General features: G+C 35.8%; 1 protein-coding gene across 9 annotated transcripts in view; it reads left to right on the forward strand.

The window, feature by feature from the left end:
- FRYL (FRY like transcription coactivator) overlaps positions 1–25,627 on the forward strand; it is a 253,065-nt gene that overhangs the window by 52,216 nt on the left and 175,222 nt on the right. For 4 of the 9 annotated variants that reach the window (XM_043906819.1, XM_043906821.1, XM_043906822.1 and 1 more), the window contains exon 1: positions 12,711–13,504. The exons of 1 other annotated variant lie outside the window; for it this stretch is intronic. In XM_043906819.1, the coding sequence (XP_043762754.1) occupies positions 13,303–13,504 (202 nt within the window). In that variant the 5' untranslated portion in view covers positions 12,711–13,302. Of the gene's footprint in view, positions 1–9,437; positions 9,569–12,709; positions 13,505–25,627 lie in introns of those variants that run through there. 4 more of the 9 variants (XM_043906825.1, XM_043906827.1, XM_043906820.1 and 1 more) reach the window with 3 other exon arrangements.

Here is a 25,627-nt window from a genome sequence, read left to right on the forward strand (position 1 = left end):
AACTATTCCTTCTTAGACAAAAGCAGAGGAGACTGTTTGAGCCTGAAACTGTTAGACTTTAGAATGCTAAAAATCGTGGTTGAGTTATGAAAGTTCTACATTTTCGAGTACTCTGTTGTTATTTTTCTTCTATACTGGGGCCATTGCTTATTTCTTTGTTCATTAATTGTATCATTAAGGATGCAGGGGAAAAAACATTATTGAAACTAAAAGTTAGTAATTTGATTTGATTCTGAGTTTTAGAGTAATTTTATTGTGAATTGTTTTTAATACCTTTATGGATGAAGTAGCTTGAATATTAATGGTAGTTTTTGTGACATGTATTTTAATCTATTACACACATGTATACTGCTACACGATATGTATATATATTTTAACAATTTTATGCTTATGAGTTTGTAAATAATATACAATAGCATTGATTTTACATTTAATAGAATGTGGAAAACATACATTTAAATGACAGAAACCTTTACATTTATGCTTATTTTGCATATTATAAGTTGAACTTAATCTTTATTTCGTACTTTATTATTTTTATGAAAACTGGCTTGCTAGGTGCTGTGGGAGATATAAAATGAATTTCTTGCTCTTTAGGGACTCATAGTCTCAGTGCCAACTCTCAGAAGCACAGAATTTTAGAACAGGAAGAGATTTGAGAGATTCTCCTCTCTTGGGTGGGGGGGGCCGGTTGTATGTGTTTAAGCAGCAATCCTTTGATTCTTGCCCACTTCAGTGTCTCCTGCATCCTGCTCCCCATTCTCCCAGACGAGTACTGATGCTATTTTCTATACGGGGTTGAGAGGAATTCTTCTGCTCTGTTTGGTAAGCAGGAGGAGTTACAGGCCATTTTTTGGTTTGTTTTGTTTGCAGGCCCATTTCTTAGTTCAGTATTTAAAACTATGAAGTCGAGATTATCATTTTAGTGGGTTGTGACTAGAGCATAACACTTAAAAAATAGGTGGGAGGCTATTAAAGTGTATTGCAAATGTATCAAATGTATCATGTGGGTATATTTATATTGACTTGTTATATAAAATTATTAAAAGTTCATTTATGCAAAATTCTTTTTTTTTTCTTAACTGCAGTGAGAAGAGTTTAGAAAACATGTGTCTAGTCTGTTTCTTCCTTGCTTTAAACTTAGGGAACAGCCATTGATCCTTTTATCGCTGCTGCTGCTAAGTCACTTCAGTCGTGTCCGACTCTGTGCAACCCCAGAGACGGCAGCCCACCAGGCTCCTCTGTCCCTGGGTTTCTCCAGGCAAGAACACTGGAATGGGTTGCCATTTCCTTCTTTTATTGCTAGATATGTTACTTAATTCTTTTTGCTATGCTCTTTTGTTATCATGACCTGACTCCAAGATAAAGTGTTTTCTACATAGTTAGAAATATACACAGGTGACATTTTCCCACAGTACTAAAGATGTGCGGCGAGGTAGTATTTGCATTACACTGGTCTTGCTTGCATGCCTCTGGGTAGAAATAAACACTTTGGTGGATCTAACTATTAAGCTGCAAGTATTGTTTGTGATGTGCCTAGCTTGGTACCAAGATGTGATTTAAGCACCAAGAGAATTTGGATTATTTAATACTAGTACATAATAAAACTACTTATCAAATATTCATGTGGGCACATACAGAGGCATAATTGTGTTCTTGTAATGCACAATATAAATACTAATATTGTCTTGGAGAATCAGCATGGTATGCTGAAGCCATGGTTTGGAAAAAGGCATTGTAGTATGTTATTATCTGTGGGAATTACTGGCAAGTGTAATTGAGAGATTCTAAATACTGTAGTTGTTGACTTCACTTTTGAATTTGACTTAAATATTTTTGGTCTTATTATATTTTTATAATTGAATTATGGTAGAAGTATATAATTGTTTTGTAGATTGTAGTTTATTTCTTAAAGATTTATTTTAAAAACAATTTTCCCTGAAGATGTTTAATATTTAAATATTTATATAAAATATAAAACTTATATAAACATTTTTATATATTTATAGAAATATTGTATTTGATATTTGAATATAATGATAAATTTTTGAACGGAGAGATTAGTGGAATGAATGTTCATATGCCCATTCTTCAGCTCCGGCATTGATCAGCTCTTTGTTAACTGTCCATTCCCTTTCCCCAATCCCCACTTACTTTGATGCATTTCCTCTGTCATACAGATCATCTGTAAATATTTTAGGATGTGTTTCTGAAAGACAGGGACTTCTATTTCTAGTCATACAAAGTAGATTCTTAAGAATCTCTTTGAGGAATGTACTGAAGTTATGAATACTCAAATTGTGTTTGGGATGTTAGAGTGATATAAGGGAAAAGTGGACTTCTTTAAATAGAATAAGTGGAGAAAGAGAAACACTTGAAAAGCAATTGTACCAAAACAAGGCAGAAAAGTTACAATGAAAAAGCCGGTTAATAACTTTGAAGTACCCATGGAGAAAGGAGAGAAATTGGCAGCTTTGAACACTTAGTATGTATCTACATTCTATAAAGGTCAGTAGGGAGTAAGGTCAAGTGTATTTCATACCATTTGAGATAGAAATTCTGATTTTAGACTCTTTCTTGAGGGAAAAATCAAAGATGTGTATAAAGACTGCCAATCAGGATATTCATTGCAGTTTTATTTATAGAGTGAAGAACTGAACCTTATGTTCAATACCCGTGGAATAATGAAATGCACATACTATATTTATAAAATTTTACAGTATTTTGTAACCAGTAGAAACAGTAAAACTTAACACCAATTGTATAAAATGTTGAATGCATGTTAAAAGATCTGAGAAAAATTAACCCAGATATTTACATGAATTAATAGTGGCCATCTCTTGGTATTAGAATTATGAGCAGCTTAATTTCTTCATTTCTTTTTTTTTGGAAGTATTGCAGATTTTGTCTATCAGCATATGGGATATGAGTTAGTAAATAATAATAGTAACATTTGAGTACTTATGTCAAGTACCATTTAAGCACTTTTCATCCAAAAAGCTGAATTCTCATGATAGCCGTGAGAGGTTTTTTTTTTTGTTTTCTTTTGTTTGTTTTTTTCCCGTGAGAGGTTTTTATTATCTTTATTTTATAAATGAGGACATGGGCATAGAGACATTGACTGCCTTGACAATTTGAGTCTATTATTATAAGTTTATTCTTTATTTCTAAATGTAGTTTTATCTCTGGTAATTGCGAAGGTACTATAAAGACTTTTGATTTCTAATTATTACTTAAAAATATATAGTGAATATTATGGCATATTAGTAAATGATTTTTAATTGATGGATAACATTTCATCTAGTGACTATACCATGATTTGGTTTTTTTTTATTGTCTTTTTCCTGCCCCTTCCCTACAGTATTCTGCTCATAGGAATAATAGTGCAACGATACCTTTGTGAATAAATCTGTCTGCATTTCTGATCATCTTCCTAGAAAAAGATTTAGAAGTAGAATTATTGGGTCAAAGAGCATAGACATGTTAAAGGCTTTTGATCCAGTTTATGAGGCTGCAGGTAACAGATGATCATTCTTACTTAAATTTAGAGAAATTATTTTGGTGCTATAAATTTCGCAGAAATAGGTCAGCTAAACATCAGTGGGAGTTTGTGCTTTCATAGCTGCTCTTATAAAAGCAAGACCTCTCAAGTTTACAGACTATAAACAGAGGAAAAGAGAAGAGACACACTTTGGAGATGAAATTGTGGCCATTTATTTGCTGTGTGATCTTGCCTAGCTACTTCTTCATTTTTCTGAATAACTTAAAATTTGGATTAGCCTTGAGACCTCTTTACTATGAGTTGTTTTATATAACATGTAAAATATATACATCATGTTTTCATAATTTTCTTTAATGTTTGGTATTTTAGGACCTTAGGATCATAATTAGGTAATTTCCAATGTATAATTTTAAAAAATTATAGGTATAGAAAGTATAAGACATTGCTTAGAGACAGTAATAACCTTAGTTTTAGATGTTGTATTTTTAAATAAAAAACTTTTTATTAGTGGGTCACTCTCTTCTTGTGAAAAGCAAGAATAAAAATTTGGGGGTAATTGATGATTTCCGTTAAGGTTAAGGTTTTATTGTGGTTTCTCTTGAGCATATATATCTTCTTGCAAGAACTGTGGGTGACTTCTACGGACACTTCAGCTGAAGAGTTGAGCAGGGGGAGTGGGATTTTTAACTCAAGAAGGTCCAGAGAGTAAATAATGAAATCAGAAAGTTTACCTATGAAGTTACTGAAGAGGTTAGGATCAGTTTTCTCCTGGAAAAACCAAGATTGGTAAAGGATACTCTCTATCAGTAGTCTAGAAATTTGTTTGTGGTACAAATAGAATAAATAGAACACATTCTATTGAAATTTGACGGCTTTAAGTATTTTAATGGGTAAGAAAAAGCACAGTCGGTTCTCCGTCTCTATATCTTCCACATCTACAGATTCAGTCAACCTTGGATTAAAATTATTCAGAAAAAAATTCCAGAAAGTTCCAAAAGGTAAAACTTGAGTTTACTGCTCACCACAGAATTAGCATTTTATTTATAATTATTTGTATAGCATTTATGTAGTATTAGGTATTGTATAATCTAGAGAGGGTTTAAAGCATGTAGGAGGATTTGCATGGGTTATTTATACATTCTGTAAACTTTTATATGAAGGACTTGAACCTCTGATGCTTTTGATTTCCACAAGGAGTCCTGGAACCATTACCTCCTGGATACAGAAGGATGACTGTATTACTTCTTAATATTGTGAATAGTAAAATTATGACACTATGAACTATAAATGGCAGACAGAAAGTAAGCATAAGGAGGGTTTCTATCAGGGATTAATCCATAATTAGTAATTGGATTATAGAGGTTCATAACCCTGCAAGATTAGCTGTGTTTACATTTTGGAAGGAGAGGCCTCCAACACTTTTTTCAGATTCTCAAAGGAAGGACTATAAAAAATTCAAGCTCCTTACTGGAAGGCGAGCCCTGTGAGCCTAGGGATTTTTGTCTGTTCTGTTCACTCCTCTGTCCCTGATTCTTGGCACATGGTTCTACTCAATATTTGTTAAAGGTATGATTTTTATAAATTCATGTGTGGCATACATAGTTACAGCAATGGATTTTTAGAAATTAGGAATGGGAGAAAATTCCACATTTAGTGAGGTGATGTCTTACTGGGCTGTTTCTACATTTGTCCAAAAATTTTCTTCTTATTTAAGTCTAGATGAGTAGGTAGGCACTTATATGATAGTTTTGTGATCTAGTTCTTTTTTTTTTTCCTGTGCCAACAGAAATGCTGTTGAATGGGTAAGAAATACTAAAGAAATGTAATGCTGTAGAAAGTAAAAGGAAAATTATTCTAAACAATACATGTTCATTCACCAGTTTACCAGAAAATGTACTTTGGGGCTGTGTCTGTATGATGCAGTGAATGAAACTGTTATAGAAAGCTTCCCTGAATTTGTGAATGGAAAATTTTCCTAATTGTTTTCATTAAGACAAGTAGTATGATAATAACTGCTATTTTTGCTAAAAATGTAAAATCAACAAAATATAGAAAAATTTACCTGCAGAGAACATTGCTTTATCAGCAAAGGATTTAGATTTTTGCAGTGAGCCCAATTATTCTAGCTCAGTGCCATTATACAGCATTTTTAGCAGGTGATATTGTGTAATCCCTGATTGCATTAGTCAGCATCGTAAGTTTCCATACTTCTTAAAAGTTTAAATTTGGTAGGTTAAAAAGAATGACAGAAGATTAAAATGCAGGTTTGTTTTAAATATTGTAAAAATTAGAACATTTATAAAGTAAGAGAAAAAATGAATTTCGAAAAATTAGTGCAGTGGAGTCAGTGTTGATTTATGAATCATTAATTTTCTTTCTTAATTAAAGGGATGACTATAAATTATTTTAATAACTTTTGTCAGACAAAAAAGATAATTTGAGTAATTATTTGCTGCCTACACTTGATTCTTTGTGCATAGATTTTTCACATCTACCATAATCTTTGGTGGATTAAAAAAATTATTTCATTTTCTATTTTCCATACTTACTTTGCCATTATAGATAGGAACTATGATTATTCCAATTTATTTGAATATCATTGCATCATTTTGGCCTTTTGCATCATTTAAAGAGGTCTTCCAGTATTCCCAGAATAATTTTAATAGATAGAAGTTTTCCATTATAGATTTCATATCTTATATTGTGGTTTCTTTCTTTAGTTGAAATATGATTGAATCTTTAGGTCACCACACTTTCCAGTATTCAAGTGTCTAAGTACAAAGTGAAAATTAGGATTAAAGTGAAATTTAGGATTTCAGGTTGGAATCTATGAAGTAATTTAGCTTAGTCTTTTGACTCAGTGTATAACCCTTTCTATAGCATTTCTAACAATCTTTACCTAAAAACTCAACAGGAACTCCATTTCTTTATGAAGCAGCTTTTAAATGAATTATATAATCATTAAATTATTCTTTTTATTATATTAAGCTCAAATCTACTTTGTGCTTGGAACCATAGCTTCTTGTTCTCCTTTTCAGATTATGAAGTATTCCAAGCCTGTAAATATTGAGAGTACTTAAATTGAACATCACTGAAACTCAGTTTTTCTTAACTTCTGCTCTGTTCGTTTAAGATTATAATTTTCTGTATCAATGTATGTCGGAGATTTTTATGTTAAATGTTTTGCTACAGTTAGGGTACATTAGATTTGTGGCATTTCTTTTCTTCGTTATTCTTGTAATCCTTTTCAGAAAGGAAATGAGGTTAATATGTTACCTGAGCACCTATTCAACTTTCTCTTTTACTTTCTAAAGTGAAGCAGGGTTGTCCCTGAAGGACCTCATTTGATCTGAGAATCCTTCCAGGCACCAGAGCTGGGCCACCGTTCTCTTTATTACACGTGGAAGTTTCTAGATCATTAGTCTTGTTGCTGATTTAAAGCATTGAATCTTTCGAGCTTGTGCTACTTGACTGTTCTAGTCTTCTTTTCAGTGTTGTCAAATACCACCTGACCTCTTTAAGTCACTCTTGTTAAATATGAACGTATTCTTTTAAAATAAAGAACCAACAGGATTGGTCACGTGCCTACCATGACCACAGTTACCTAACCTCTCTGACCTTGACCATCTCAGAAGTAGTAGTATAGAAGCAGTAATAAAATTTATTATTTTCAGGACTTCCCCAGTGGTCCAGTGGTTAAGACTCTGCCTTCCAGTGCAGGGGGTGTGATTTCAATCCCCGGTCGGGAAACTAAGGACACACATGCTGTGGAATGTGAACCCCCCCCAAAAAAATACTCTTTTTTTTTTTGTTTTAATATAAATTTATTTATTTTAATCGGAAGCTGATTACTTTACAATATTGTAGTGGTTTTGCCATACATTGACATGAACCCGCCACGGGTGTACGTGGGCTCCCCATCGTGAACCCCCTCCGGCCACCCTCCCCAAGCATCCTGTCTCATGCATCGAACCTAGACTGGTGATTCATTTCACGTATGATAATACACATGTTTCAATGCCATTCTCCCAAATCATCGCACCCTCGCCCTCTCCCACAGAATCCAAAAGACTGTTCTATACATCTGTGTCTCTTTTGCTGTCTCGCATATAGGGTTATCATCATCATCTTTCTAAATTCCATATATATGCATTAGTGTACTGTATTGGTGCTTTTCTTTCTGGCTTACTTCACTCTGTATAATAGGCTGCAGTTTCATCCACCTCATTAGAACAAAATTACTCTTCTTATAGATAAACTGTTCTCCAAATTAATCAAGTGAAATGAAAATAAAAGTTCCATTTTAGGTAGTCTATATGGAGACAAGATAAAAGTACAATTGACGTGCCCCAGCCCCCCCAAAAAACCCATCACCACCAACAAAAAACTCCAAACTACCCCTGAACAAAACAAAAATAGTATAAATTTCATTAAATACAGAGCAGTACATGACTGCTCTGCTCACTCTAGGCAAGAAATGATATGCTGTTTGTCACATAAGCTTTATTTGCTTTGAGGGAGAAATGATTCCATGAACCTAAGATAAAGTATCAAAAGTTATGGCGGGATTCTAGATACCATGTTGTTAGTAGATGCAGAAATGTTTGGTGGGGCAGTTAAAAATTCCATAAGTCTGAATGATAATTGATTATGAACAAGTACATCTATATTAAATTAGTATTTTCATATTTACCAGTTTTGGGGCTTCCCGAGATTTGGTTTTAGTCATAATTTAGTTGATTATGCTTGTGAATAAATGAAATATTTTTATATTTTTCTAACTTGGCTAAAGGAATTTCAGATTAAGAAGTTTTAAGTGCACAATTAATATTTTAGGAAGTAGTTCTTTCTGTTGGGCTGGGAATTTAATTAATTAAACAGGAAAATAGCAAGAAATAGAATGTGATTTAAAATGAGGTTGATTTGTGGTTCAATGACAAATTAAAAAAGTGGCCTATTTAACTGTTAAAAATGCACAACCTTTTATGGTACTAAAAACATGAAATGTGTATGATTGCATTTGAGGCCTTATATGCACTTAAAGGATAACTCCTTCTGGTCACTGGTTTCATTCTTAGTAGTCATCAAATTATGTATAAGGTATAGTAGTTCATAAGCCAGGACCTGCTCAGAGTTAACTATAGTTGGACTTTGAAAAATGTACACCATGAACACTCTCTGCAGATGGGATAATATTAGCCTAGTGGATATATGAACTGTTTTGCAAATCTGATTATTTTGGTGAATAAAATGAAAATGGATTTAATTTATTATTGAACAGTTAGGGTATTGATGTATTTGTTCAGTTTTTGGCTAGTAAAAGCTTTGTTTGTTGCTGCAAAGAGGAGAAGGCAAAGGGAAAAAAAAACAACTGTAGGTTAAAAGGGATTTAGGAGAACCGGTAACAATTGCCTGTATGGATTTTGTTTAGCTCTGAATTAGACTCTTATGAGACAGTTGGAGAAATATGAGCACTGATTGGTAGTTGATGTAATAAAGAAATTATTGTGAGTTAATTGTAGATATTAAAATGATACTGCCTTATGTTTAAAAAGCAAATCTTTATCTTAGAAAGATACATACAGAATAGTCTATAGATAAAGTGGTATAATGCCTGGAATTTGCTTCAGAATGACCCAGAGTGGTGGGATGGAGGTTGAGGGGTGGGTGGAGATGTAAATGCAATGGGATTTGCCATGAGTTGATAAGGGTGGGTTCATCATAATAGTCTCGATAATTCTGTATTAGTTTGAAAATTGTCATAATAAAAACTTAGAAAAAACATAACACAACATTAATTGAAAGAGGATAACTGTAGCACTTAGTGACCCTGCAATATAATATATTCATAAGTAATGGTGGATGTGAGTCACACACAGATGTACTTATTATAAACATATCTAATGTATCAATCTCATATTTTGTTTTTCTTCAGAGCTGAAGCCATTTATTTGATCTTGGATGATTAACACCTAAATGCTTAACTCTCAAAACTGCTCAAGAGTCCCACAGCCAGGATTAGATGATCCAGTTTACCACCAAGAAATTATTGTCTTGAATTCTACGGTAAGATTATAATAAATATTCTAAAGGCGAAATAGTGACTTACAGGTCTCAAAAGGTTTTTAAATGCTGTCTTTGAATGACTAGCCCTGTTAGTTATAATTTATAACTGTTATAATTTCTTAATTCTTTAACCATTATAGCAAGAGTTCAAAGTTTTGATAATCAACCAAAGATCTTAGAAATAGCTTTATGGCATTTCGCCATCATAGATTCAGCTAGTAATGGATATTGCAGGCCCATGCTTTATCCCTCGCTGTTATTTCTCAGGGAGGGTCCTCCAAAAGCTGACACTGAAAAGGAGTTTGGCTCCTTTGGCTCCTAGATGTTTATTAGGAATCCACACCTGTAAAGAAAGGACGTTATTGGACAGAAGAAATTGAAGCATATTGCAGGCTCAACAAAACCTTGGCCAAGGCAAACAGGGAGTTTTGTAGTTTTGAGAGTTAAGCTTCCTGGGGATGAAGATAAACCTTTAGTGCATTTGCATCGTGCACAGGCTATTAAAGAAGCTACTCAGCAAACATTTGTTGAAAGAAGGAAATCTGAGAAAAATCTTGTGGTCTCTCCTGTAACACCTAATCCTTGCCCTTTCTTTTTCCAATTGAAAGTGCAGTTTAGAACAGTGAGGTTAACAGTGACATGTGTGGTTGTCTTGTGTATCATGAGCAAACATGAAGGTAACTTGCACTCGTAATCAGCATGTGTTTGTTGCATGTTACTGTATTCCTGGGCTCCACAGATAAGGAAGACCTACAAAGGGATCTGAGAAAAACAACACATGTAAGTTTCAATGTGCTGGCTTCCCTCGTAGCTCAGTTGGTAAAGAATCGGCCTGCAGTGTAGGAGATCCTGGTTTGATTCCTGGCTCGGAAAGATCCCCTGGAGAAGGGATAGGCTACCCACTCCACTATTCTTGGGCTTCCCTTGTGGCTCAGCTGGTAAAGAATCTGCCTGCAACGCGGGAGACCTGGGTTCATCCCTGGGTTGGGAAGATTCCCCTGGAGAAGGGAAAGGCTACCCACTTAAGTATTTTGGCCTAGATAATTTCATGGACTGGGTATAGTCCATGGGGTTGCAAAGAGCTGGACACGACTGAGGGACTTGCACTAAGTTTTAAAGAACAAGAGACCATATCAGTAAAGAGGAAACAAACAAAAAGACAGCATGGATCTAGAGGGTATTATGTTAAGTGAAGTAAGTCGGACAGAGGAATACAAATACCATGTGATTTCACTTATATGTGCAATCTCAAAACCAAAAAAAGTAACACACATAAAACAAATAGCTCATAGACACAGGGAACAAACAGGGGCTTGCCAGAGGGGAGGGCGTGGGGACATGGGTGAGATAGGTGAGGGAGATCAAGAGGTACAAAGTTCTAGTTATAAAGTAAGTCATGGAGATGTAATGTATAACATAGGAATATAGTCAGTAATATTGTAGTAATGCTGTGTGTGTGACAGGTGGTAACTAGACTTACCATGGTGATCATTTCATAATTAGCCGTATAAAAATGTCGAATCACTATCTTGTACACCTGAAACTAATATAATATTATAAGCCAGTTGTCCTTCGGTTTAAAATATATGGATGAGGTGAGATGGAAGAAACAGAAATAAAAGCCTGGGAAGATACAGTGATAACTTCTCGGTTATTAAAGGGTGTGGGCTATGTTCTGACCAGTTTGCAGTATTTTGGCAATAGGATGATCACACATGAATTTTTATCCTTCTGTGCTCCAGGGTTAAGAGAGAATCTACTTCTGAGAAGGATTTTTTTAAGTCAGTGTTTCTTTCTAGTTTGGTATAGTCTTGCTTTAGGGCAAGAAACTTGAGTTCCTTATTGACTTCCTTTTTTTCCCCTCCTTTTTACTGTAGAATTCCATGAGACAGGGTTTGCATCAATAAATCCTCTAAATTTCCTCTGAACCTTAATAATATATAATGCTTTATGTATAGAGGATTTTTACTTCATATCTTTTAAATTAATGAGATAGAGAATAAGTGACTTCATTATTAATGTTAAGGATTAAAAACTCATCTATTCAGACCCTGGTGGCTCAGATGGTAAAGAATCTGCCTGCAATGCTGGATACTTGGGTTCAGTCCCTGGGTTGGGTAGATCCCTGGAGGAGGGCATGGCAACCCACTCCAGTATTCTTGCCTGGAGAATCCCCATGGACAGAGGAGCCTGGCGGGTTATACTCCCATGGGGTTGCAAAGAGTCGGACATAACTGAGCGACTAAGCACATCACAATTCAGACCAGAAATTTACTTGTTTTTATATTACAGCAATTTCCTTGATATCTATGTAGACAACTTTATGCTTCATCTTTTAATAGATCATTCTCTTCCTACTGAGTGGTGGAAGAAAAAGATTGTGTTTCACTAAATGAATCAGATTTTTTTTTCTCTCTTAAATGTGTATCCTTCAAAGTTATCAGTTTGACTACTTAGGGAAGTTTATGTCTTATCTGTTCCTTTTTGTTTGTTTTCATTTCTTTCTTGGTCACTTAGTAACTCCACCCGAGGGCAGGCAAAGAAAGGGAGAAAAGAAGATATTAAAGTGCACAAAGTCTTATTTAGTACCTTTCACTGGCACATTTTATCATGCTTCTGGATTATGATAAGGCAGTAGGATTAGTTACTTTTGCTATTTTAAAATATTTAATAGGATGCTTAGTTATTTGGAAATAAATTGTGTAAGGTTGATTACTGGGTTTACTGAATTAAATATTTATACTTTAAACTGTTCAATTTTCTTAGATTCATATATTTTAAATTATCAAAATTTTTTAATTAATTCACCCCAACATTTCCTTTGCTACTGTAGATAACTTATGATTTTAAGATTATAACTTATGATTGATTATAATGAAGAAGTTTTTTTGGTGTGTGTCTAAAAGTACATTGGTACAGATTGGTAAAGAATCTGTCTGCAATGCAGGAGACCTGGGTTTGATTACTGGGTCAGGAAGATTGCCTGGAGAAGGAAATGGCAACCCACTTCAGTATTCTTGCCTGGAGAATTCCCATGGACAGAGTGGCCTGGCAGGCTACAGTCCATGGGGTTGTAAGAGTCGGACACAACTTGGTGACTAAACCACCACCACCACAGATGTATTAGAAAAGATAAACTTTTAAATGAAACAACCACCAGAACCACAGCAGCAGAAAATAAAATAAAAATAAAAGTACACTGGGATGTTTATAATACAGTATAGTTTTAAATTACTTCTTTTCATCTTCTATAAAACTTGATCTTCCTGCAGTCTGCTAGTGAATTTCCAGAATGATAAGAATTATCTTTTGAATTCAAGTTACTGTTTCACATTTCAGCTGTCAAGTGTGTTTAAAAGTAAGACACACCTCAGACCAAGTAAATTTGTCCTAACATTATCACTGTGTAGGTTTTCAAAGTCTAAACGTTAAAACAGATGGATGCTAAACATTTTATAGTCTCAATATTGCTGTTACCACCCATAGTACATGTGCTTGTATATGTATATATGAAGTGCAGTTCCACAGTTGGTAGCTGTTTGACTTCTTATCAGTATGAACAGCAAATGTCCTAAAAATCAGCTTCAGAACAGCTGGTAGTTGACCCACCTAAGTTCACATGACGTTTTTTTTGCTCTTTGACACAAAGAGTGGACCTTACCTTCTCATCGAGGAAGCTGGTACAAATACCTTTCTGTGTACTTGTGGGTCCAGTAATGTAGAAGAACCTTAATATGGACTTTTTGAAAAGAGTTGTTCCTCCTGTTGTTTTGGGAGATACGGTTTTGGGCCCTGGAGAGAGTTTTCAGGAAAGTTCTCCAAGATTACTGAAATTGAAACGTCTCAGTTTGCTTTCATCAGCGAAGACAATAGATGAGGAAGGTGGAATCCATTTCTGCCACAGTCATTATGACAAACACCAACATCAACAACTAGGTAAAGATGTGTTTTCAATCCTTTAATAAAAAGTATTTTAGAAAAGTAAAATTATTTTTACAAGTATGCATTCTAGTGAGCATAAATCTTTATTTGAAAATTAAATTTAAATATTAAAAAAATTTTAAATAGAGTAAATATATAGTTGGCATAAATATTTTTAGTATCAGAAATTTTGCTTAGAATTTAGATGGAGAAATATTGATTGCTTTGAGTTTAGATGGAGAAATATTGATTGCTGTAGATCAAGATAAAGCCATTAATGAAGTTAACAGTTTAGTGATTGTGGAAAATATTTTGATTATGCTTATTGACAAAAATGTTGTTGCAAACTGTAGGATACATAAGTGAAAAAGAAGATACTGAGTTTTATCTATCGCTACAGAAATCACTTTTTAAAAAAGTCCCATTCTTTTATTCTAAAAGATAAGGAGTATTTGAGGTGAACTATAAAAAAAAAAAATCCCACAACTTTGAATATAATTATGATTATTTTGTGTCACAGTACCTTTGTTTCACATAATTCTGCAAAGTTGAATATAATGCATTTTAAAGTTTGAGAGCATGGTACTCATGTGTTAGGAGAAAAATCAGAGTTGCATATAGTAGATAGAAAATATTTTAAAAAAAGAAAATCTTTAGGAAGATGATGAAAAATGCCTGCTTTAATATTTTGATTAAAACACTAAGATATTAAAATGTTCTTTATGATTATTTATCTTTACTATAGGGAATACTTAACTGCTCATATAAATTAATATAATATTCAGTAGAAAGAAAAGATTTTCTCTAAATCCTCTGGAAGTTTGATATATATTCTTACAGCTGTTTTCCATGTGTATTTAACATGCACTTATGCATTTTATTTATTGAATTTAAAAATGATATTTACTGTCTAAACTGTTTCAATAATTGCTTTTTCATTTAATGCATCATAAACATTTTTCTGTCTCATTTAAACTATGCACTCCATTGTGTGATACAATAGTTTGTTCAATCAGTCCCTTATTGGTGAACACTTAGAGTGGCTTTGGTTGTTAATTATTAGAAGTAATTATTAAATATCCATTTATTTTTTATTACTTTATTATCCATTTATTGTATTACTTTATGCTTTTGTATGATTGCTTCTTAGTATAAATTTCTATGTGCACTGAAAATTTTAATAGACCGTGGCAAGTTACCTTTCAAAGGTATTTCAGTTTAAGCTCCCCAGGGCAGTATCCCTATTTCTTTGTATTCTCCTTAACACTATTTCTTGTCAGTTTGAAAAATAGAGTCATATTTAGGGGAAACCATACTTTCTGTTAAAATATTATGTAGAAGAAAAGAGAAGGAACTTTTAAGAAGAAATAAATATTGATGTCTAGAATGTACTGGTAGTAGAAGTTAATTTTTTTATACTCTTCACTCATTTGAGTGTATAAAATGGAGGCGAGGTTAGTGACTCTTCAGTTCATTCAGTTCAGTTCAGTCTCTCAGTCGTGTCTGGCTCTTTGCGACCGCATGGACTGCAGCATGCCAGTCTTCCTTGTTCATCACCAACTCCTGGAGCTTATTCAAATTCATGTCCATTGAGTCTGTGATGCCATCCAACCATCTCATCCTCTGTCGTCCCCTTCTCCTCCCACCTTCAGTCTTTCCCAGCATCAGGGTCTTTTCAAATGAGTCAGTTCTTCACATCAGGTGGCCAAAATATTGGAGTTTCAGCTTTAGCATCAGTCCTTCCAATGAATATTCAGGATTGATTTCCTTTAGGATTGACTGGTTGAATCTTCTTGCAGTCCAAGAGACTCTCAAGAGTCTTCTCCAACACCACAATTCAAAAGCATCAATTCTTTGGTGCTCAGCCTTCTTTATAGTCCATCTCTCACATGCATACATGACTACTGGAAAAACCATAGCTTTGACTAGATGGAACTTTGTAGGCCAAGTAATGTCTCTGCTTTTTAATATGCTGTCTAGGTTGGTCATAGCTTTTCTTCCAAGGAACAAGTGTCTTTCAATTTCATGGCGGCAGTCACCATCTGTAGTGATTTTGGAGCCCCCAAAATAAAGTGACTCTTAATTTCAATTAAAATCTGTGAACCATTCAGCAGTTAGTCTTGTGTTTAATAATGTAGATATGCGTAAATAAGCAATATGAATATATTAGTATATGCAGTTATTTATGTTATTAGAAATTTAGTCTCCAGCTTTCAATCTTGAATCATTTAATTGGTTTCTTCACTGTCAGTTCAGTTCAGTTACTCAGTCTGTCTGACTCTTTGCAGCCCCATGGACTGCAGCACTCCAGGCTTCCCTGTCCATCACCAGCTCTCAGAGCTTGCTCAGACTCATATATAAGGGACCTGTGTTTATTTTATTTTATTTTTTGGGTGGGGGGAGAGGGGCATGGTGAGGAGGGGTGGAAACTCACTCACGTGCCCAGCTGAAAGTCTGGAGAAGGAAGAGAAACAGGCGTGCTATGAGATAGGGATAAGAAGATGCCTCCAAAGGCTGCTCACCAGCCTCACCTCCCCCTGCCCCAGGAGGAATCATGGGACAGTTTCCCAAGACCTGGGTAGAATTGGAGTCAAGCCTCAATGCCCACCTACATGGAGATGTGCAGGGTTGCCGGGGCATCTCAGCTGAGCCCTGTTCTCCTGTGGTGGGACCTGTGTTTAAATGTAATATCCTATGCCCGTTAGTTTAATATGGCTCCTTTTTTATTTTAAAAGACTATTTTACATATTTTTGGACATAGTATATATGTTAATTTATAACAATGTTAATTTATAATATGTTAATTTATAATAATGAGATTTTATAATTTATATTAATTTGCAAAAAATTAATTCAATTTAATTCAATTTTCCAGTTAAAGACTTTCTTTACTGTATATCTTTTTTACCAATCAGTCAAAATAAAGCAAAATTATGGAACTGAAACAACTGAAGAATCTGTTGTTTGACGTTTCAGAGGCTACAGGTCCTTTGAGGAATTGCTCTTACCTCGTTTTTCTCTTCAAAAATAAAACTCAACTTTAGGAAATGACTATTAAAATTAATTTAATGGATTTCTTTGGCAATATCTGCAAAAAGATTTGGTTTCTTAAATTTCACTTTACTGATAAAGTCCTTTTCTTAATCTCAAAATTCGATACTGTGTTTTACACCAGTCTGTTGTACATGATTAACACCAGTCTACACATTGATTACTTGCAACTCAGCATGGATAAATTTTACCTCCTGTTTGCTGGTGGTTCTGGGATAGAGATAATGCAATAGTTTATTCAGAGGTGATGCAAAGAACTGGGTACAGTTCTTCTAAAGGGTGTTACAGTTTTGCTTATTTAATGAAAGGAGAAACCAAGAGTATGAAGAGATTTCATATCGGTAGTGCAAAGAAGGAAGTATTCTTTTAGAGAAAAACTGGTATGTAATCTCATAGCTTTGTACTTGGGTCCATTGTTTCCAACATCTTTCATTGTTCATTCAAAATCAAAAAAGTTATTTCTAAGGAATTTGGATTGGATCAGTCATATGGATTGATAATTGTACTTTTGTGAGAGGACAAATTGAGAATAAGTTTGCAGTATATAGAAATTGACCTTGTGTCTTTTAACTCCGGAAGTATTTATAGATGTTTATGGTTTCTTTAACAAAAATATGCATGTTTGCAGGGGTTGATATTTTGAAGAACATTTTTCTTTGCTTTTGATAAATTTTTTCATTTTTTAAACTTTCTCTAAACATTAACTAACCTGATGTTTTGAAAGTTGATAGAAATTCTCAAACAACCCACTGAATTTACCTGACATCTTTTATTTCTCTGTAGAATATATTAACAATTGCTTGTAGTACACTGTATACCGTTCAAATCCCCTGCCACCACTTCTGCTCCTAACAAGTTTAGTTGTGGGCTTACTAAGACTTGTGTTTTCAACCAAACTTGTTTATGCCAATTATACTTGTAATTGTGATCATGTATTTTAATTAGGTATCACATAACTCAGGAAAATCTGAGGGTGAAAAGAAAGTTATTTTGGTATAAACAAAGTTGAATACTTTGGTCATACTCCACAGAAGTGAATTCCTCAAGAAAACTTGTTTTAAATTACACATAGGTCAGAGAAATGTTCAAGAAGGATTTTGCCCTTAGGGCCCTTTAACTTCCCACTCCACTTTGAAGAAATTGAGACTGGGTTATCATAGGTGATGTACATGGACTGGAATCTAGACGAGAAAGACAATAATTGAGTAATCAGCAAATTCACCTTAAGAGACAGGGACTTGGCACTCCATCAGAAAGCTCGGGAGTCAACATGGGTTTTATGTTTAAGTTGAAACCTTTAGTGGACCTATTGATTTTTCCCTCCTGATTCCTACTGTGATGGAGCTTTTTGATTAAATGATTAGCTAACAGTTATAATTTACAGTAAAGAGACTCTACTTTATATGGCTGTATAATGTTGTAAATTTGTTGTAAAGAAGTAAATCATTTATTTGCTAACCTATTTCCTTAATAAGGAAAAGGAATTATGATGTTCCTGTGTTCATGTTATGTATTATTCATAAATCCTCAAATATCTATATACTTTTTGTGTAGAGTCCTAAAAAGGCAGATTTTCTGATAGATATTATTCATGCCAATTCTACTAATATTAATATTTATCTTCAGGCATAAGAGTTGGTGGGGAGAAAATGTCCTTCACTGGTTCAGAATATACTACATACAGTGTTGTCTGACCATTGAAGGAGAATGAATGTTAGGCATAGTTATGAGTCAGATCCTAAGAATCAGGCAATGTGTTTTCACAGGCTTCTGTTGTAACAGCTGCAAAATCCTTGTATCTCCAGGATTCGGTTATTTTTATTCAGATGGGATCAACCTTAATTTTGTTGTTGTTCCTTCTGTTTATAGTCAAGAATAAGTGAGAGTAAATATATTATGGCTGACTTTTATAATTCATGAAGAACAGAGATAATGAGACATTGAGCAGAACTGAGTATGTATCAACATATTTGAGCACCTTATTATTCTGGGTCTTGTTTTCTTGCTTTAATTTACCAGTTACTTAAATGGTCTCATTTGTCTACCCATTTAGTGCATATCTCTCTCTTTTTCCCCTCAAATAAAATATAAGTTGAGCATGGTCTTTGCTCTGTCTACTGATGTGTTTCAGGGTTTGGAATATAATAGTTGCTCAATAAATATTGGTTAAATAAGCAGATGTTGGAGAAGGCAATGGCAACCCACTCCAGTACTTTTGCCTGGAAAATCCCATGGACAGAGGAGCCTGGTGGGCTGCAGTCCATGGGGTCACAAAGAGTCAGACACGACTGAGCGAGTTCACTTTCACCTTTCACTTTCATGCATTGGAGAAGGAAATGGCAACCCGCTCCAGTGTTCTTGCCTGGAGAATCCCAGGGCCGGGGGAGCCTGGTGGGCTGCCGTCTACGGTGTCACACAGAGTCGGACACAACTGAAGCGACTTAGCAGTAGCAGCAAGCAGATGTTATCTGAGTCCTCATAAAAACCCTGTAAGATACGTTGTAGCACAAAATTGTAGAAGTTCAGGGAGGCTTAACCAAATTATTTGAGGTTTCTTGGCTACCAAGTAATACAGTCATGCCCCTGTCCTTTTACTTAGATCAAACACTCGTGGCAGTGTTTGATGTTTTTTAATCTTTACGTATGAAATATTTTTTAAAACACTAGTATATCTATCAAGATCGATTGTTCCACTAAGGAACACATACTTTTTTCTTTTGGTGCTTTCATTTTAGTTAAGAGAAATATTTCAATAGGAAAATACTGTAATTTTGATGTGTCTGCATCTCTTTCAGATCCTTTGTTGCACTTTAATGAACAGTTGATAATTATTTTTACAACACTCTGGTTAGGTAGGCTGATTAAGTATATAGCTGTTTCACATGACTTTAACAAAAACAATTGAGACTCACATTAAGATACCATTTTCATTTCATTACAAAGTGTTAATGACTTCATGGAATATAAACATTTAAATAGAATGCTGGTATATCTCTCTTGAGGTGTTCAGCATAGTTCCCTACGAGGAACAAATCAAAATGTAGCACTTGTTATAAAAATCCAAATCCTTTTTGGTTGAGTTTTAAGTAGTTGAACGGTTCTGTGAAGACCTACAAGACCTTCTAGAAACAACACCCAAAAAAGATGTCCTTTTCATTATAGGGGACTGGAATGCAAAAGTAGGAATTCAAGAAATACCTAGAGTAATGGGCAAATTGGCCTTGAAGTACAGAATGAAGCAGGTCAAAGGCTAACAGAGTTTTGCCAAGAGAACACACTGGTCATAGCAAACACCCTCTTCCAACAACACAAGAGAAGACTCTACACATGGACATCACCAGATGGTCAATACCGAAATCAGATTTTGATTATATTCTTTGCAGCCAAAGATGGACAAGCCCTATACAGTCAACAAAAACAAGACTGGGAGCTGACTGTGGCTCAGATCATGAATTCCTTATTGCCAAAGTCAGACTTAAATTGAAGAAAAGTAGGGAAAACCACTAGACCATTCAGGTATGACCTAAATCAAATCCCTAATGATTATACATTATTAGGGAAGTGAAAGTGGAAGTGACAAATAGATTCAAGGGATTAGACCTGATAGACAGACAGCCTGAAGAACTATGGACGGAGGTTTGTGACATTGTACAGGAGGCAGATGTCAAGACCATCCCCAAGAAAAAGAAATGCAAAAAGGCAAAATGGTTGTCTGAGGAGGACTTACAAGTAGCTCTGAAAAGAAGAGAAGTGAAAGGCAAAGGAGAAAAGGAACGATATACCCATTGAATGCAGAGTTCCAAAGAATAGCAAGGAGAGATAAGAAAGCCTTCCTCGGTGATAAGTGCAAAGAAACAGAGGAAAACAATAGAATGGGAAAGACTAGAGATCTCTTCAAGAAAATTAGAGATACCAAGGGAACATTTCATGCAAAGATGGGCTCAATAAAGAACAGAAATGGTATGGACCTAACAGAAGCAGAAGATATTAAGAAGAGGTGGCAAGAATACACAGAAGAACTGTACATAAAAGATTTTTATGACCCAGATAATCATGATGGTATGATCACTCACCTAGAACCAGACATGCTGGAATGTGAAGTCAAGTGGGCCTTAGGAAGCATCACTAGGAACAAAGGTTGTGGAGGTGATGGAATTCTAGTTGATCCATTTCAAGTCCTAAATGACGATGTTGTGAAAGTGCTGCACTCAATATGCCAGCAAATTTGGAAAACTCAGCAGTGGCCACAAGACTGGAAAAGGTCAGTTTTAATTTCAATCCCATAGAAAAACAATGCTAAAGAATGCTCAAACTACCACACAATTGCACACATCTCACACACTAACAAAGTAAAGATCAAAATTCTCCAAGCCAGGCTTCAACAGTACATTAACTGTGAACTTCCAGATGTACAAGCTGGATTTAGAAAAGGCAGAGGAACCAGAGATCAAATTGCCAACATCCGTTGGATCATCGAAAAGCAAGAAAGTTCCAGGAAAGCATCTACTTCTGCTTTATTGACAATGTCAAAGGCTTTGACTGTATGGATTACAACCATCTCTGGAAAATTCTTAAAGAGATGTTGAGTCCAGACCACCTGGCCTTCCTCGTGAGAAAGTTGTATGCAGGTAAAGAAGGAACAGTTAGAAACGGACTTGGAACAACAGACTGGTTCCAAATCGGGAAAGGAGTATGTCAAGGCTATATATTGTCACCCTGCTTATTTAACTTATATGCAGAGTACATCATGAGAAATGCTGGGCTGGAGAAAGCACAAACTGGAATCAAGATTGCCGGGAGAAATATCAATAACCTCAGATATGCAGATGACACCACCCTTATGGCAGAAAGTGAAGAATAACTAAAGAACCTCTTGATGAAAGTGAAAGAGGAGGGTGAAAAAGTTGGATTAAAACTCAACATTCAGAAAACTTTAAGATAATAGCATCTGGTCCCATCACTTCATGGCAGGTAAATGGGGAAACAGTGGAAACAGTGTCAGACTTTATTTTTTTGGGCTCCAAAATCACTGCAGATGGTGATTGTAGCCATGAAATTAAAAGACACTCCTTGGAAGAAAAGTTATGATCAACCTAGACAGCTTATTAAAAAGTAGAGATGTTACTTTGCCAACAAAGGTCTGTCTAGTCAAGGCTATGGTTTTTCCAGTGGTCATGTATGGATGTGAGAGTTGGACCATAAAGAAAGCTTAATGCTGAAGAATTGATGCTTTTGAACTGTGGTTTGGAGAAGACTCTTGAGAGTCCCTTGGACTGCAAAGAGATCCAACCATTCCATCCTAAAGGAAATCAGTCCTGAGTATTCATTGGAAGGACAGATGCTAAAGGTGAAACTGCAATACTTTGGCCACCTGATGCGAAGAACTGACTCATTTGAAAAGATCCTGATGCTGGGAAAGATTGAAGGCGGGAGGAGAAAGGAATGCCAGAGGATGAGATGGTTGGATGGCATTACCTCCTCAATGGACATGAGTTTGAGTAAACTCTGGGAGTTGGTGATGGACAGGGATGGATAGCCTGGCATGCTGCAGTCCATGGGTTCACAAAGAGTCAGACACGACTGAGCAACTGAACTGAACTGACTAGTGAAGAAGTGACTAGTGAAGAAGGGGGGATGCTAACTATTACCAACTGGATTTTCTTAATAAGTGATCGTTTTAGTTTTGTTTTTGTTAAACCATTGCTCTCTGTGGTTAGATTTTATGTCACTCGAATAACTTGCTTTTGTTTGATACATCCTGCATTGGGTAGAGAAATACCATGGCAGACCAGTTTCTTTTAAGATGGGAATGAGGTGAGTAAAGAGTGTTCTTCGTCAAAGACTGGACTATTAATAGGGAATTTAGAGAAGGTCTTGTGAGAAAATTGAGGTGAAGTTTTTCTTTTGCCATTTCAAATGCTAACAGACCAAAGAGTTGGAGAATCCTTTGAAATTCAGATGTCATTAAAAGATTGTTGGGCATAGTAGTTTCATGGAAGAACTTGAGCTCCAGGTCATTATCAGACTGCTTTAGAATTTCTAATTTGACCCAAGTGATAGCTTGTTTTCCTGTGTAAGTGTGTGAAGGAGTTCAAGAATTCTTTTTCATGCAAATGGGATTTGAAAGTGCTGAGCTTTTCATTGTTGTTATTTTTCAGTAACTAAGCCATGTGCAGCTCTTTGCAATCCCGTGGACTGCAGCACGCTAGGCTTCCCTGTCCACCATTTCCCTGAGCTTGCTCAAACTCAAAATCATGTTGATGATTCCTTCCAAACAACTCATCTTCTGTCCCCCCCTTCTCCTCCTGCCCTCAGCCTTCCCCAGCATCAGGGTCTTGTCCTGAAATCAAGTAGGATTGCTTCCTAAAGTGGGCCTTTGGTTACTTCTCAGGCAGTACTTACTGAAGGTTGTAGGAGGAGCCTTGTGGGTGGTTACTTTCACGCCTTCTCTGAGTCTATGAGAATTCTCATGATAGAGAAGTGATATTGGAAAGACCTCCAAGTGTGAGAGGAGAGAGGCAGTGAAGCATTGAGGACAGAGTCTAGTGTGGGCTTTGATCCAACCTGAGCTGAGCTCCACTGGTGACTGGCTATGTGTTTTTGAACAGGCTACTTAATCTCTCTAGGCCAGTTGACTTCACCTGTCAATTTGAATGATATTTTCTATGTAGCATTGTTTTTAAGATTACCAAAAATGGCAATGAAATTGATACACAGTTCAATACATGGTGGCTATTATTGCTTACAAAGAATTTTGGATTTTTGACTTGGAGGTAGATGAATCACTTTAGCTAGAATTTATCTTTGGAGCATTCCATCATAGAAAACATTCTAGGAATTTGGATCTAGGTCTTTCATTGTGCATAATTCTGAACCATTTTAGCATGTGATTTATAGCTTCATGACAGTTCATGGGAGCTTGGGTTGCAACACCTTCTCCTGTGCTTTCCTTCTTTGTCTATAATGTGCACTCTTCCAAATAGCTACAGCCAAATGGTCTTGTGATTCTGTTACAAAGGTTTTTAGAAGTTGGTGTGACAGTATTAACTCAGTCGTTTCTCTTTGCTGGTTTTAAAGTTCGCCCAAGACTTCTTAAGAAGGGTCATTTTGGACTGTCTCCTCAAATTACATGGATGTATATTTTTGAAAATCAGGGCAGTTAAATGTGGCTAGAATTTGGGTCAGGGTCTTTACTTCTTTGGCTTTTAGAAAGACTTTTAGAAGTCCTCCTGTAATGTCCTTTTAGAAAGGACTTGCAGGAAACTTAACTGTCTCCATTTTTAAGAGAGATGTACCTGTCTCCATTTTTAAGAGGCCTGGAATGATTTCTTCTCTATCCCACTTACTCTGCTGTTTTTCTAATCACAGAACTGATGTTGATCTAGTATCAACACTGGTATGGTGATACCGGTTGTTAAAATACTACAATTTCTACTATCAGTTGATATTCAGCTATAGCTATATCCCTTCCCCAAGTGTTCCTACAGTTTCAGACCTCCTGCCCTACCCCAGGACCCTCTTAGCTTTTCCCTTCTCCAGGGGATCTTCGAAACCCAGGGACTGAACCCAGGTCTCCCACATTGCAGAAAGATTCTTTTTTTTTTTTTTTTTTTTTTTCAGAAAGATTCTTTACCAGCTGAGCCAGAAGGGAAGCCCAAGAATCCTGGAGTGGGTAGCCTATCCCTTCTTCCATGGATCTTCCCAACCTAGGAATCCAACTGGGATTTCCTGCATGGCAGGTGGATTCTTTACCAACTGAGCTATCAGGGAAAACCTTGACCACCTCAGGTTTTATAAACTGATTGGTGAGTCCTCGCCACACCAGGGCCCCTGGATCCACCTCCACTCTGAGGCTGGGCTGGTTACGTTGTTCAGTTAGCATATCTTCCTGGTGGCTATTTTGATCATCACTCCTGCTTATTGTTAGTTGGAGAAACAAAAGGCAGGAGACAGTGTGTCTAAGATAAAATAGTTGAAACAAAAGAGGATAAGAAAAATATAAACAAATATTAGAAATAATGCAAAAAAGATGAACAACTGATAAGAAAATAATATCCATATTGGAAGATTCTGAAAAAAGAATATAGAGGTTAAAACATGCACAGCAGAGTAGGTTAAGATGACTAAAGCTGAATGTAAATTTAAAATGTAACTAAAAGAATTATACTAGAAAGGTTAAACAAAAATAAAGTGTGCTATAAAGGGAATTCAGGAAGCAACATCCAGTCCAAGGGTTAACTCCACCCACCTATAAGTTGTGGCCTTTGGCTTGAGGCAACCATCTGTAGTTAGAAGCTTCTAATCATGCTTACTTCCTGCAGCTGGAACTCGGCAGGGGGAATAGAAGTCTCTGTGTGACTGTCCTTGGGGTTAACTAGTTTCTGTCACCCCTAACCTCAGTTAATTATTCTCTGTCTTTGTCCACTAGCTTCTGTTACTCCATTTAATATAAAAGGGTTGCTTCTTTCTCTAGGTAGTGAATTCTTTGAGAACTAAGTTGGTCTTATCTATGTGGGTAGCCCCAGAGCTTAGCCCCATGGCAGGCACTTAGTAAGCACTTAATAAATGTTTGTTGAAAGTTAAGAGTCTTCTGTCCTTTGATTCTTGTCCTTTATGTGCCAGAGCAAGTTTTCACTTGTTATGGAGAGCTGCTGTCAGTTGCCATATTTAGCTCACTGACTTTTTCCTTCAAAACCATCTAGCACATTGCTCAGTGGGCAGTGGTTCCTGAGGCAAAACCAGCCTTCCATTAGTTTGAAAAGGAAAAAAGGGGGGGAAAAAGCCACCCTTCAAATCAAAGCAGAAAGTGATCTAGAATAAAGATTGGCAAGCTTTTTCTGGGAAGGGCCAGGTAGTAAATATTTTAGGATCTGGGGGCCATAAGTCTCTGTCATAACTGTTTAGCTTTGACTCTGTAGAGCAAAAGAAGCCTGGATGAAATGGGAAAGAATGTGTGTGGCTGTGTTTCAGTACAGCTTTATTTACAAATCAAGCCATGAACCAGATTTGGTCTAGGGACCTAAGTGTTCCGGCCCTCAGCTAGAATATGGAAAAGGATATTGCTAGCATCAGAGAGCTACATACTGG

This window comes from Cervus elaphus, chromosome 6 (assembly GCF_910594005.1).
Source record: "Cervus elaphus chromosome 6, mCerEla1.1, whole genome shotgun sequence".
NCBI lineage: Eukaryota > Metazoa > Chordata > Mammalia > Artiodactyla > Cervidae > Cervus > Cervus elaphus.